The sequence below is a fragment of the Anabrus simplex genome, chromosome 1 (genome assembly GCF_040414725.1).
Source record: "Anabrus simplex isolate iqAnaSimp1 chromosome 1, ASM4041472v1, whole genome shotgun sequence".
NCBI classification, from domain to species: domain Eukaryota; kingdom Metazoa; phylum Arthropoda; class Insecta; order Orthoptera; family Tettigoniidae; genus Anabrus; species Anabrus simplex.
This window is the reverse complement of record NC_090265.1, coordinates 368488651-368505111: the sequence shown is the minus strand read 5'-3', so window position 1 is coordinate 368505111 and position 16461 is coordinate 368488651. Positions and strand designations below refer to the sequence as shown.

General features: G+C 37.0%; 1 protein-coding gene across 1 annotated transcript in view; it reads right to left on the bottom strand.

The window, feature by feature from the left end:
- Parp1 (Poly-(ADP-ribose) polymerase) overlaps positions 1–16461 on the bottom strand; it is a 271411-nt gene that overhangs the window by 132751 nt on the left and 122199 nt on the right. The window contains exon 7 of the mRNA XM_067134916.2: positions 9452–9538. Within this exon, the coding sequence (XP_066991017.2) occupies positions 9452–9538 (87 nt within the window). The remainder of the gene's footprint in view (positions 1–9451; positions 9539–16461) is intronic.

The following is a 16461-nucleotide window of genomic DNA, read 5'->3' as shown; positions in this document are numbered from 1 at the left end:
AAGGTATTGGCTTTCAAGTATTCTTACTGTGCTGGACCCTTAACTGCAAGTGAGACAGTTCTATTTATTATATCGCATGAGGGAATATACCTCTTTAGTGTGGGTTAATATTTTTAGTTCAGGCTTGACAGCAATGTTATTGTGTTTATTGCAATTATGTTAGGTTCTATATAATTATTGTAAATTACATTCACTCAATGATTTTCACTGTCTCCTTGTGTGCTATTTATTTTATATTAAAATCAACCAGATATATCTAAGACATGACATAGTACTGTGAAGTAAGTGGTGACATGAATTAATAGATGGGTGCATTTATATCTAGGTGAATGCATTCTAATTTGGTCTAAATGTTTTAGGAGTGATGTTACATTTGAGAGGGCACCTTTTATGTTAAACAGGTATTTCGTCATTTAACAAATAGGGGTCATTACCTTGGTGGCACATATCCTACCAAATAATTAACCATCCTTTCCTTTTGTCCATGGTGAGCTGAGGGGCTGAGGCTTTCTTATTTTTTGAGTACATTACCATTATTAATTAATGAGATGATGAACCTGTATTAATTCCATTGAAAGGGAATGTGTAAACTCTGAATTCAGGGTTAATCACTGTAAGTTCCTTCAGTAGAATTATGAATTCAATGATGAATTTCCTCTTCCAGCATTATAACCTATTCAATCCCTGGTTATGAATTTTCTCTTGGAGAAAGTACTCCTTCCAGGTTTTTATTATTGCATGTAATGATTGTAGCATGTATCTGTGAAAAATTGGGCATTCATTACTTAACTGATCTCATGTGTGTCATATCTATACAATGCAGCTGGTTCATAAAGCATGAAATGAGTAGTTCAGTGTGTGTTCTGCTACAATTTTATTAATGTAATGGCAGGGATGCAAGTTCTTAATATGGTTTCTTAGGACTTTAACAATTACTGTTCATAGAGATGTCCTTTTATATTTTCTTATACCACGTTCACTTCATGTCCATTTCAATTTTAAGCAACCTAGTGAAGTTAAATTGAAAACAATTTCAGAAAGTGTCTGGGTGAAGGTCAGTTCAAATGTTCTCAGAACTGGCATGCTACTCTTCAAATTTAAGTTCATACATTTTAATAAGTTATTTTATTTCCCATTTAATTTTAATTTTCCCCCCTGTTCTGGTTATTTGAATCAGGGTCCAAAATAATATGAGTACATTTATATCCACTAGGGAATGCGAATATAATTTTGATGACTTGATGAACAAACTACTGTTGGCATGTTCTGTGCTCATTCTCTTTGAATAACAGCCAAATTCTGTGAGATCTTCATCAGCTTAATTTATGTTAGGCTTCTATTGTAAAAAAATGTTTACCTGTTTTCATCACCGACAACACTGAGCATTACAGCTTGTATGTTCCTGGACTGCAACTAATATACTGTAAGTACGGTAGTTTATATGCTGTTATTTTTACTTAATAGATTTTGCTGTACTTACATGTTGTTTTTTATCTTTTATCTTTCATCAGCAAGTTCAGTTTTGTAAAAGGAACTGGTCATTTTTTACTCTTAAATATATGAAAGAAAGTGCCATATAGGCATATTATTAAAGTTGTTCAGTATTAAGACTCTTTAAAAAACTGAATTCTATTCTATTTTGCATTTTTAATTGTTCTTCACTAAATATTACGGTATATTACTCATTTTACTTCCGATATGCGTGCTACGAGAAAGAATATTCGTAGAATGTAATTTAACCAGCATATTTTTCAATCATCGTAAGGAATTAGCTTCATCTACTATCCACTCGCGCTGGGCCCACGCGCATGACGTCACAAATCCTATTGCCAGGCCTTATTCTCTAGGTGGTGCTGGCATGAACATATTATATACTATCATAAAGAGGAAGAGTTTACTCTTTCTCACAATAGTGATTATGTTAGATTATATGAACAGTTCGCATTACAATCGACCTTGAAAAGATATAGCTTAATACCAACATAAAAGGTCCATTATTGCACATTATAAATTTTTCAGCGAACTCATTCCTGGTTGCCAGCGTATCGCCCCCGTGTGCTATGTTAGGCTCATCAGTTGGTAAAAAGCACATCAAGATGCATATCTAGTGCATACAGTGGAGGCCACTGCGTAGGCTACTTGGAGCCACTGGCAGTGCCAATGCATTATGAGACACTTTGTCTCATTACCAAAAAATTGATGCCTGCCTGCAGGAATCAACATCTATATCAAGACATAGCTTGACGGCTCGCACCCGTGAAGCCAAGCATGAGTAGCTTTGAGCGCATATTTTAGACGTTCTTCCCGAGATGGAACTACCATATTATATACCACTAAAGGAAGAGTTGCTCCCTCTCACAATGGTAATTGCGTTTGTTTATCTCTAACAGTTAGCATTATAATGGATCTTGAAAAGTTACTCCCCATTGTATCTGGTCTATCCAAGGAGAGTGGATGAGTAGCATGGCGAGTGGAAGGCAGCTGTCAGCTAGCGGTGATTTATCAGATATTCTGAACAGAAGTGATAATGAAAGTGAGTCAGAAACTTCAGATTTTGAAGAATTATTTGGTGCCGGTGGTGATAGTAACAGTGGTGGATCCGAGAAAAGTGACAGCGAATCAGAAAATTCTCAAATATTGAAGTGCCGAGTGCTAGAAACACTGAAGAGATGAAAAATGAAAACTACTGAAATGCCAAAATATCTAAATGTAAAATTTAAGATTTTTTTTTTTCATTTCGTAAATTGAAGTTTGTGTGCTCCGAGGCTGAAGCAGCAGTGCACTGGCTTCTCACCGCTGGGTTCCGTGGGTCAAATCCCAGTCACTCTACAGGAAATTTGCACTGAACAAAGTGGAGCCAGGACAGGTTTTTCCTCTGGGTACTCTGGTTTTCCCTGTCCTCTTTCATTCTAGCAACACTCTCCAGTATCATTTCATATGTCAGGCCCATATTCACCAACGTCTGTTACTTTTGCTGTTACCTGAGATTTCCAAAACTCTGATAACACTCACTTCTGTATTCACCACAGAATGTATTATCTCGGTTTACCAAAACTATTTAAACATAGGAATTTCATTTTGTCCGTATTGAACTGAGAAAGGATGTTAGGAAAAACTTAAAACGGTCCACCTTTTCAATACAAAAATGTTATATTTATTTATAACATGTATTTGCACTTGGAACTAGTTTCGACGCTGTGTTTGCGTCATCATCAGCCAAAATGTGGGAAATAGGCAAGATGTAGGCATTTATATTACACAAGGCGTTACATTAAACAATACACATCTTATAAGGAGATAAAAACAGGGACGAATATAGAAACAAATGAATCGTTGAGAAAACAAAAGTTATACATATTAAAAATAACCTTAACTACATATCTTGCAGTGCGAAAGTGTTCTTCTTGAATGATTCCTGAATATATTTAAAAAAAAAAAAAAAAAAAAACACGCGCACACATTTCTGGAGAGCCAGCAGGCAGGACAAAGTAAAGTGAAACCTTAAGAGTCCTTCTGAGAAGAGTTCCTCATTTTTTCTATGTTCCGACTAACTAATGAAGTCTCCCTTGAGTTCCTGATAAACATACATAACAGGAAATTCTCCTTCACTCTCAACAATAGCTCTAAAGACCAACGGTAAAATTTTTATTTTAAATATTGTGCAGAGACGTGAAAGCATGATTTTGAACATGATATAACTCCTTCATATAACCCAGTTTTTTAATACAAGGTGTTGCATTAAATAATATACATCTTACGAGGAATTTCATGTTTGCTTCATATATTTTATCTATATTCATGCCTTGCCTTAACATTGATTTTACCGAGGTCAATAGCTGCAGTCGCTTAAGTGCAGCCGGTATCCAGTATTCGGCAGATAGTGGGTTCGAACCCCACTGTCGGCAGCCCTGAAGATGGTTTTCCGTGGTTTCCCATTTTCATCTTAACTAAGGCCAGAGCCATTTCCTTCCCACTACAAGCCCCCTTCCTCGTCGCCATAAGACCTATCTATGTCTGTGCGACATAAAGCAACTTGTAAAAAAAAAAAGAATTGATTTTGACTGATGATGGTCTCTGGTAAGACCAAACTAGTTTCAACAAATATATGTAACTTTTTTAAGGTTACAACAAACAGTACTGAATAGATGGAAACCTTTAGCTTTTGTTTTGCACTATATTGCTCTTCAATACGGATTAATATGAAATTTATTACCTATGAAGTATAGTAAGTAGGACTGTACCCACGAAACGATTGCTGGCAATAGCTAGCCATACACGGAAAGACTTTTTGGCAGATCTTGCCTTTGGGGCCAGATCCGACGGGCCGCCTGTCAGGCATGACCTTCAGGGACCAGGCCTACGGCTCCAGACCCTCCCGTTAATGGTATGATCCCCGAGTTCTCGACAGGCCAAGCCTCATCCGCTGGCCTTTCAAACTTGTTTGAAATCCTTGCCGATGGATCTGCCATACTCAGAACTGTGCGATGGACATCGAAGCAGACAGTGTCCAGAGGAGAAGAAAATTTGCTGTTGCGTATGCTGGAATGTGCATTTCGCTGTATGTTAAATCATGCAAAAAGAAAAATCGATCAAAATGGATCAAATTATGGATACGAGAGCCAGACAGCTTTAGTCACATGTGCCTGATAATCAACCGAGAGAAAATGAGCTGGACAATTATAAGAATTATTTGCGAATGGACCAGAAGGATTACGATACGCTGTTAAGTAAGCATGTATGGATTTTCTCGTTATTTTGTTAAATGTTTGATGTGTAATACATATACATAATAATTTGTTATAGCTTATTTATTGTAGGTATTGTAGCTTCTAAGCTCAAGAAAGAGGTTACTGTAATGCGGCAAAGCATACCACCTGAGGAACGCTTGATTACAATTCCGACATTTCAATAAATTTCTCCAGGAGTGCCTTTGTCCACTCTATGCTTTCCTTACAAGAGGCTTGATCTGTGAGGCGAGGTCTTTCTGTTGAGGTGGTGCTGGCAACAGGTCTCGCCTGTAGCAGATAATGCCTCAAACTGGTCTTGATCACTAACAAGCAGTCCTAGCCTGTCGGTACGCATCACACATGTAGGCATATACAGTAAACCTCGTTAATTCGAAGTCGTTGGGACGCAAAAATCTGATTTCATATTACGTGATTTTGTATTAACCGCCAACACGTACTTCGGATATGCCAACCCTTGTGGCGTCACAATATATTCTATGACCCACTACTGCATGCAATTAACCTTGATTCACAGTTTAAAGCTCTCAAATGTCATGGAAAAAACCATTTCCAAAATGTATGCAACAAGGTGCATTTACAGTATTCAAATAATGCACTTAGATAACTCGCCGGCAAACATAACCTGACACAATGAAATCAAAAGAAAGAAAACGTGATTTAAAGACTAGGAGAAATCTATACTGGCAAGTGCTTTATTCATTAGATTACTGTACTGTATGCATTTTAGATGCCTTGTGCTTGCACGGAATATACCCGATGCCCTTAAAACATCGTGGCTTATTGAACTTTCCTATGACGAGGGGAGAAAGTCTCTCGCTTGCGTCCACATTACAACAACAGTACAGTGACTATACTTATACGATTACCCGCCATGGCACTTCTAAGACCCATTAATGCATGCAATCACCTTGATTCTCAGTTCAAATACCATGGAAAACACTTTCAGAAATTTATCCAACAAGGTGCATTTACATTATTCAAATAATGCTCTTGTATAAAACAATGACAAACATAACCCCACGCAACGAAAGGAGGAAAAACATGATTCAAAGACAAGAAAAGTTATGCTGGCTCCCCTGTGCAAATGCTTTATCTTTTGGATTACTGTACTATCTGCATTTTTAGATGCCTTGAACTGGTATGGAAAGTGCCTGACGTCCTTAAAACATCGTGGCTTTTCGAACTTTCGTATGACAGGGGAAGGCAGTCTCTCGCTTCTGTGTGCAGTGTGCACTGCATAGCAACACAGTACATTTCCCAGCTGGCAATTCTCTCCTTTAAAACCACAAGTCCGATTGGCGTCAGCATTTAAAAACATAAAACAAACAAACAATGCAGTTTCATCGGCATTGACAATATTGTTTGGTGCGTACGAATTGATACCACGCTTTTTCGCCAACCTTCAGTACCCTACCCACTGACGCTGGGGTGTATGCAGGTGAACTTATCAGAAGCCCATTATAAGAGGCACAGTCTGATAACTGCATATGGGAGATAAAACTCCACAATGGAATTAATGCCCGCCTAGCAATTCAAAATGGAAATTCTAAGTTCCCATGGAGGGAATTAGATATTTTTCCACCAATAGAGCATATCAAAAATCAGATCAAAAATTAGATGTATGGCTTTTCAAGCGTTTGCTCTGATGAGTCTAGTGTCAGACCTAAGACGAAACACTGTTTAATAGAGCAAACGCCTGAAAAGCCATACATCTAATTTTTGATCTAATAACCGTCGGTATTCCCAGTGTTTGCGGATTCTACCTCTCCGCACACTGCCTGCTACGCGATATTGTGGCATTCCTAAAAAAGCCAAATACAAAATAATATTACGATTCCGCTCGAACACAGCAGATATGAAGCACACTGTAGACACGCCGACGTAGGTGAAAGTGCACAAAGTTACCCCTTCACGTTCCGGAAGACGCGTTCCTTCATAACGTAGAGAAATTTTGAATTTAAATTACTCTGTAGAATACTATTTTTTTCAAAATATAAAGGCAGCTTCGAATTTAAATTCTGAATTTCGGTAACGAGACCGACATTGTTCTTCGAATTACGAATTATCCGTATTTCAAATTAAACGATTTAAATAACATGCAAAAAATGTACCTCATGTTTCAGGGAACGAGAGCTGCTTCGAATTAGGCGAGATTTTGAATTAACCGATTTCGAATTATCAAGATTCTACTGTATATTTACAAATAATGTCATCAAGTGTCCACATTTCTCTCTGCAGGTGCTGGAGACCTTTCACAGGCAAATATATGCTGGAGGAATTACATTCAACATGTGAAGGCAGAGTATGGAAAATTGGAAGAATCTGATAAAGACAAGAAATAGCTAATCCATTGCTAAACCAATGTGATGAAACAACGAACAGTAACAGACAAGTCATCTTCATCATTCTGCTTTGTGAGCTTCCAATATATGATTTGCAATCTAAACTATTGTGGCTTCAGTTACAGTTCAGCAAAATTCTTATTCACATGAGTGCCACTATGAAATACTCAATACAGTACAGAAACATTGCAGGTATATATTCTGACAGCGTTCAGTACATAACTGAGTGTATTTACACTCTTAAGAGTTTAATTTCAAATGACTATGTTTAATGCTGGGCCCATAAACTAGATATTATCTGTCGGTTTGAGCCCCTCTACCTCACCAACCTCAATGAATATGTAAGTGTGACCCAAAAAAAATTCTGGAAATATGCAGAAACAAAAGCAGATGTATTTAAAGTTCCTGTTTTAGCTGTCTATACATGAGAATACCTTTCAAACCTTGTTGAATACAAAAATATGAGTGATGCCAGTGAAGCCATGCAGTATTTTCAGGACGTAAGCAGCAGAAGGCTGTATTATGTGAGCTGGCAAGATATTCAAAGCAACTGCAAAGTTATTTTATCTCCCATGTGTACTCTGTGTTCAGATTGATGAGAACTTAATGGGGATTATGAAGAATGTACAGTCCTTAGCAGCATATCCAAAAACATTTTTTTACAGGGTTATGATGCCTTCCAAAACCAAGCAAAAGTAGGTGCAGGTCAGAACAAAAACTAGAATTGTGTTACACAAGTTTTAAGAGGGCTTATAAAAGACCGGAGTGAATTTGCAGTCGATGTTTATAGGTAGCGTGGTTGCCGATGATAAAACTGGAAAGGGCTTTTCAGCATGTCTGTCTGTTAGGTCATCAGCCCAGAGGCTGGTTGGATCCTCAAATAGCACCACCAAAGGTTATGCGGTTATAAGGAAACAGCAAAAACCAATGGCAGCACCAAAATGTGGCGTACTAGGCAAGACGAGGAGTGAGGTAGTTTGCCATTGCTTTCCTCACTGGGTCAGAAAGTGCTATTGCAGCACGACTGACCCTATGAGCAACACCTTTCATAACACTCAGATGCACTAGTCGTGCTCTGAATGCCATTACTCAGCACCACCCATACCCCAGCAGCTTCCATATTGTCACAGCCATGGATGAGACTGGAACTTCGGTGAAAGCTACACTTTACTCTGGCCTGTGCCAAGAGATGGATACAAAAGTACTGTATCCATCAAGAAATGGCAGCAAGCAACTTTTCAGCATATGCAAAAATAATTACAGAGTGTCGTACCACCTTTCGTGCAAAAAATGTTGAAGTCATCCTTGCATTGTATTTTGGAGATGCCTAAAAAATGATACAAATATGAGTGAAACAAATTAAAATCCATAAATTGCCCAAATTTGCCAGTAAGAATGGATGAATCAGTGATCTCATTATAACTGAAGGATACTGCCCAGATTAATATAGGAATTTTTGAAGGCCATAAAAACATTGTAATTACAAAGGGGTTCTCTTCTACTGTACTGCAGAGGCCGCGGTCAGATGTGTATCCGAGTCTGACATCTCAGTTTACTGCTAAGCGCCCGCACTCCAAATTCCTCTTTTGCCTTAGCAAGCTTATGATGTCTTTTTCATATGTTTTCAATGTCCCATACCATAACGAATAGAATACAACACTTGAGAATTTTAACAATTCCTTACGTTACATGCAGGTTTTGCCCTAATGTGAATTACGTTAAATCAAATATAAAATTGCATTGCTCTTATGGAATAATAGTCAGAACTAGAAATTTCTTCCGTTAAATGCGGGTTTACGCTAAGGTCATGCAAAATCGGTTTTATACTGTATTCCTTATATCTGTCCTATGATTACCCTGGTTTACCCAAAACACTATTAATTTCCTTCTCCTCCCCTTCTAAGATTCTTTATTACTGTCCAGAAAAGTTTCTGCTGCTGCTTGACTTAGCCTTTACAGGTTATTATCTAAATCTTCCCACGACTTCTGGATTTAACAATTATTTGTTTCGCTCTGTTTCTTTCATCTACATACACTTCCCTTTCTGCATCAATCCTTGTTTGGAGCTAATTCGGGTATGTCGTCTTTTTACATTTACAAGCTGCTCTAACTTCATCACTCCACCACGATGTTAGCTATTTCCCATCTTTACATTTTCTTTAGGAAGTTAAATCAAAACCAAAAATACTTTCAATAAATTGGTTAAGGGCCAAAGAAAATGGATATAAATTAATGTTCTGATACTCTGGTATCAATTATGATTAATACATTGCTGAACATAACTAGAACAGGCCGATTCATTTAAAAATGCTTTCCCCTTCTTGCTCTATGATTGAAATACAATTCCTTAATCCAACTTACCCTGCATTTTCTTCCTTCTTTACTGCAGACGTGGATGGAGCAGTTTGATTAAACAATCTTGTCCGAGGGACATACTTGTACGACGCTCTGAAACAGGAGCAAATTCATAGAATATTATATCTTTATTTTAGATCACAATGAATACTATTCATATAAATGTATTTATGCAATTTATGTACACACATCTAGCACAGTGAAAACCTGTATTTCCATTCAACCTTGCATCACAGCATGGTAAGTTATTCGGAGGAAGCTGCTTAGTAAATCCTCCCTGCATTTTACTGATGATTAGGATCACAACAATTCTCTCCAAGTCCCAGTCCCTGTTCTAATAAATACATTTTTTTTAAATACGGATATTACAATGATGTCTTTCTTGAGCATATCTACAATTCTGATCATAAATATGTCTAAATTTACAGTACTAGCCATATTATCATTTAGACTTTCACGGCCCGTGTAACCATTCATGAATAGTACTAGCTATACTAGCTAGCTATAATTGAGCAAAATATGTCAATGCCTAATGAGAGCTTGCATCTGATTTGCAATCAGGGCCTGAGCAAATCACATTTCATTTCTATGCATATTATGAATTATACAGATAATATAATAGGTAATTTACAAAACAGGGATAAATTAGTGATGTCCATCCCAATCCTAGACATAAAAAAGGAAGATATCAGGGAAAGCTAACAAGCTTGTAATTTTATACAACTATGGGTAAGATCATCACATCAATTGGACTTACACTTTGATGCAGAATTTGAACCACAAAGAAATAACATTTCATTTTAAATTTCCCACGTGCAATGGGCAAGATTCAAAACATTACTGCCTTAGTGAGAAAAAAGATGCTTGTGGAAACAGAAGCATGTTTGCAGTAGCCAATTTACACAATTAGAATTTGCATTATGAGCAGCGTGCAATTTTTTCTGTGAATAACAAGTGCGATAAATTACAAGTAATTTATGTATCCTGGGACAGATAGAACAGCAGCCCACTTAAGATAGTGGTGATGGTGGTTGTTACTTGCAAATTTTTTACAATGTTTCTGTTTTTATATTGCATGTTTCATTTACTATATCTGAAATTTCGACTCAGTCAATTTATAACTGCTAGACTCTACAGTCTGCTGAAAATAACTGAGTACATAAATTTATAACCTACTACCTGAAAGAGAAAACATGTGGTAATAGTATTAGACCTGCAAAAGAAACACCTTAAAATAGAATGACATGTTTTGTTCTTGAAAGAACATCATCAGATTCCATCAAATCACACTCAAATATTTAGAAATAAATACTTCTGTTTAAATACTTAGGAACTTGAAATCTGGAACTTATCTTAATCGTGCTGGAGTAGACACAAAGGAGGATATACAATGTGTAGGCTATAATTTGTTTTCTTATTCCCATTTTTAATGCTTTCTGCCACCAGGTTCTAAAACAGTTCACTCTCTTTTATTTATTTATTTATTTATTTATTTATTTATTTATTAGATACAGCCTATGGAGAGCCATTTTACACTAATAATTTTAAATAAGTATAAAAGATAACAAAGGTATACACAATATTAAGTAACAACAGTAAATTAACAATTATTAACAATAATGTAAAAATGACAACAATAACTGGCAAGTGTCGGTTACAAAAATTAGGAAGAAGAAAGTCGAGGGTAGGAGGGACGGAAGAAAATGGACACCTGGAGAGGATTTCAAAGGAATCTTTTAATCTTTTTGTTTGAAGGATGTGAAAGGTATGAATATGTCGATATCAGGTAGTGAGTTACCAAGAGTAGGGAGACGGTGGAAGATAGAGCGTTGTTGTAAGGTTAGGCATGGATGGGACACATGACAAGTGCACCGGTTGCGTGTAGGGCGGAGAGGGACCTGTATAGGGAAGTACGCCGGAAGAGTATTACATTTGGTGTAGCCATTGATTATTTTGTGAAGGTAACATACCTAGATCGGAGAACTGTAAACGGCTTCTCAGGTCAAGTATACCTAGGTAGTTCATAATATCAGATTTAGTTTTGTTCTTAAAAACAGGATTGCGAGTCGTAACAATGAAAGTGAAAAAGTTAAAAATACTATTTAGTTGAGATACGTTTGTTATAGCAGATGTAGAACAAAAGTTAATAATGGGGACGACATACGAGATAAAGTATAATTTTAAGGCGTTAATATAATTAATTTCAGTGAACCTATAAAGAATGCCTAGGGTACGCATAGCACAGGATTTTATAGACTGAATATGAGCGGAGAAGGTTAGTTTACAGTCTATTATAACTCCTAGGTCTCTTACCTGAGAAGCCAATTGCAATGTATTTCCCTGGATGGTATAGGCAGTGTTCATTCCTTGCTTCAGCAATGAAAAGGAGATTGTATTGCACTTCTTAACACTGGGAGAAAGACTCCATTTCTTAAACCAGTGACCACACGAAGTGAGAACAGTCTGTAATTCATCACAGTCATCAGGTGTAGACACTACTCTTAGGATTTTCAGGTCGTCGGCATACAAGAGGAGAGAACACCGACTATTTTGAGTGCAAAGAATTATGTCATCGATATAGAGAACAAAGAGTAGGGGTCCCAGAATACTGCCCTGAGATACACCTGATAACACAGATAACCATGATGAAGCAGATTCAGGGAGTATCACTCTTTGTTTTCTGCCGGAGAGGAAACTTGTTATCAATGACAAGATGAGGCCATGGATAATAAATCTGGTAGCGAGATGAAGAAGGCGAGATGAAGAAAAAGTGCGTGATCGACTGAGTCGAATACTTTGGCCACATCTATGTAGATTACATCTGAGATTTATTTTGTATTGCTGAAATGATGTGGTGATTGAGAACTTGAGGTTAGTGAGGCATGATTTTCCGGGAGTGAATCGGTGTTGTTCTTCAGATAGGTACGGCTGTATGAAGAAGAGGAGCCCGCGGTGGATTAATCTTTGAAGGACAGAGGATAGTATTGGAACGATAGATATTGGGCGGTATGATGAGATATCATGTGTGTAGCCAGATTTGAAAATAGGTGTGATATCAGCTTGTTTCCAGCTGCCGAGGATTGTACCAGTAGCCATACACAGGTTTAAAATTGTAGATAACGGTGCACAGAGAAATGCAGAAGTATTTTTGAGGAATATAGGGCTAATATTATTGGGCCCGGTGGGGCAGTTTGTTGGGAGACTATTGAGAATATTTTGAACATCGTTAGGGGTCGTTGGTATTTGTGACAGTGAGCAACTGCAACTATCTATGGTAGTTCTGTACTGTGCTAGAGATTGCTACATCTATGTATTGATTTAAAGTTTCAAAAACTGGAATGTTCTTCGTAATTTTAACATGGAGAAGGGTAATAGTGTACAGTGTGCTCAATAGAGGTTTCATAGAAGTGCCTTTGTCTCTTTAATACAGTACATCGCAGCTGCAGTAGCCCATCTAAAACTTCCTCATGCGAGTACAGTGTGGTATATTGTACAATATTGTATACAGTATACAATTAAAGGTACATTTGCGAGAATTGTTAACACATACAATACATGGGTTATTGTGTTTCAACTTATGTTTAATGGTACCAGTTTCATAACCTCTCTCGGGCGGCCACCCCTTCATAACGGACTTCTTTTTCGGTCCCGAAGGTGTTTGTTATAGAGAGGTTTTACTGTAATTTATTTTAAATCGATTAGGACTTTTGGAATTATCATTAGAAATTCAATATGGGTTTCACTTGATTGTAATTTAAGTAGTAATATTTTTCGGTAACAATGTATAAAATTCCTTTAGAGGATATATTTATATCGTAATGAGAAAGTAACTTACTCGACCCAAATCATATTTTGAACTTAACATCTCTGACCTATCCTGTAAATTAAAAGTTCGAAATTATTATTATCTCTACTGCAGATTCTGATTATATGAGGTCATTTTAAGACATTCTATTGTATGGGCTGTCCATGTGAACGTTGTTTATTATTTGAATTACCTTGGTAACTTCATTTTCTTATTACATTGATTCGATGGTGATTTAGGTTACTTGATTTCCTTCTTAACTCATACTTTATTTCTTGTATACCTCCAAAGGTTACTTTTAAATGAAATGATTTGAAAATAGTTTCTTGTATCTAGCTTCAGTTATGATATGGGCTGCCTTCTTTCCTTCTATGCCACGTGATCGGGTTGCCATGACTGCGATGAATTGCTTTTGGAGGCGAGTCCTGTTGTTTTGATATGTGGATCTATGATATAAGAAGGTTCAGGCTGTTCTTCTGTTCTGATTCTGAAAGAATTGCATTTGGGGATGCCGGGAACTGTGAAAGTACTATTTAGTTTTAGTTGAATTGTTTCATTTTGAATTGTATGTATATTTGGAGCATCCCTTATTACATTTGACTGTCTGTTCAATGTCCACATTTTGAATCTTATTAATGTGCTGCATAATACATGCTTGTTTAGTTCTGCTCAACGGAATTCTTGACTTTTTCTTACTTTGATGGTTTAAGTTATTCCATCTTATTTTTCCACTATTATGTTTTCAAGTCTTGAAGCAAGGCCGTTTTCAACTCAACTAATTTCTTGTTTGGTATCAGAAGAAATGCACTTTATTGAATTATTGACCTGATTAAGCATTGTATCTGTAAATATATATTTTAAGAGTTTCAGTTGTTGATCTTAACCTACATCAGGTTGAAGATTTTAAAATTATATCAATTTCATTTCGTAATTACCGGGAATATTGACTGGCGTTGTAAATCAAATCCTTTTCAACCAATGTTTTTTTTTTTTTTTTTTTTTTTTTTTTTAATATTCTCTTGAACTAGTGTTTTCATTTCAGTCAGTGGTTCAGGTTCCTAATTTTAATTACTTGATTTGCCTGATCTCCTTGGGCCTGGTTTTTTGTCTTATTCAATCTCACAACATTTTTCTAGGGATTGACTTAAGGTAAGTGTGCTTCCGTTTCTTGTATTTTGTGAATGTTTATTGTTTGTCCCGTGTCATGTAACAACATCGCGATTTCTTGTATTTTGATGTGAATGTTTGTTTATTCTATGTCCCGTGTCGTATAACACCATCGCGTGTAGATACCCTGAAGGTACGCAATACTTATGACAGGCAGGGGATACCATGGGTGTTATTCTACTGCCCCCACCCACAGGGGAGTTGCCCAGGTGGCAGATTTCCTACCAGTTGCTTTACGTCACACGGACACAGATAGGTCATATGGCGACGATGGGACAGGAAAGGGCTAGGAGTGGGAAGGAAGCGTTCGTGGTATTAAGGTACAGCCCCAGCATTTGCCTGGTGTGAAAATGGGGAAACCACGGAAAACCATCTTCAGGGCTGCCGACAGTGGGGTTCGAACCCACTATCTCCCGAATACTGCACACTGGCCGCACTTAAGCAACTGCAGCCATCGAGCTCGGTCTTAAATAATTTAAGAGCCTCTGAAGCCCTATTTAGTTGCCTCTTACAACAGGCAATGGATAACGTGGATGTTATTCTACCAACAATAATGTACAAAGGGTGATTGTTTGGTACGCCCTGGCAATATATTATTATTTAATAATATTAATTATTTTATAATATTAATAATATATTGACAGGGCAGACCAATATTAATATTAATTACATTAATTATTTAATATTAATAATATATTGACAGGGCGGAAAAAACAATCACCCGTTGTACATTATTATTACGAGTCAATACGGGCCAATTAAGGACCGATATGGTCAAGTTTGTCGATTTTGTTATTCTACCAACCCAACCCACAGGGGGAAAAAATAGTTGGTGAATAAAAGACAGCTGTAATTTTTTCATAATGTTGTGCCTAACTGAGGAGCATGATTAAACTTATTTAGCAGATGAATTTGCTTTCTTCTTTTCCAAGAATCACTCCATACACTCTTTGCGATTTTTCTTCCATACTTATGACAGGCAGGGGATACCGTGGGTGTTATTCTACTGCCCCCACCCACACGGCAGTTGCCCAGGTGGCAGATTTCCTACCAATTGTTCTCATCTTGGGTTTTTCAGCAAAATTATGTTAGTTCACCATCATTCTAAAACTAGGCCTGACCCACATAATTTCACCTGTTATGCTAATTTCTTGAACTTCTTTTTTTTTTTTTTTTTTCAATTTTGATTATCCAATTATTCTTGACTTTTCATGAGGAGGCATAATTATCTTTTAGTAAGTCTTTCATTGTCCATTCTTTGAATATGGCCATAAAGTTTCAATCGTCTCTTTCTAATAGTGTGATATTTTCTCAGAATCCTGGTATAAATCAAGAGACCTCCTTTTCACCCACACCCCTTCTATGCGTACTGGGCCAAAGAATTTCCAAAGGATTTTCCTTTTTTGCTTTTCCAAATTTTTAGTAACTGACCTGCCTCCAATGATCAAAGTTTCTCATGCGTATAATGCTTTAGGCTTAATTACTGTGTTATAGTGTTTTAATTGCAGTAGAAATGAAATTTTTAAGAACATCGGTTAAAAAGACAAGAAGAGATAGAATTCAAAATATTAGAATCAGAGAAGAGCTAAATACAGAACCATTAATACAGAACATACAGAAAGCAAGACTGATGGTTCAGACATGTAAAAAGAAAGGGAAAGGAACGGGTAGCAAGAAGGGAATTGGAAAGAGAAGTTAAGAGAAAGAGGCCAGTTGGAAGACCAAGAAGAAGGTGGATGGATCAGATTTGGAAGGACATTAGAGAAGCTGGATTGGATGTGGTGGAAGTAATGGAGCAGGAAAAGTGGAAGGACAGAAAGGAGTGGAGGAGGCTTGTTAACCACACACCCTGGAGTGGGACACTGATGACGATGAGTGTTTTAATGGAATGTTCAGTCATATATTCTTTTTTTTTTTTTGGCACCCATTACATGTGATTCTATAGGCTTTTTTGTAATTGAGAAATTCTCTCCGTTTGCTTCACGATTTAATCCAGATGATTGGATAATTTCTCGTATTTGAAATTATTTACCTGAGGGAGTTT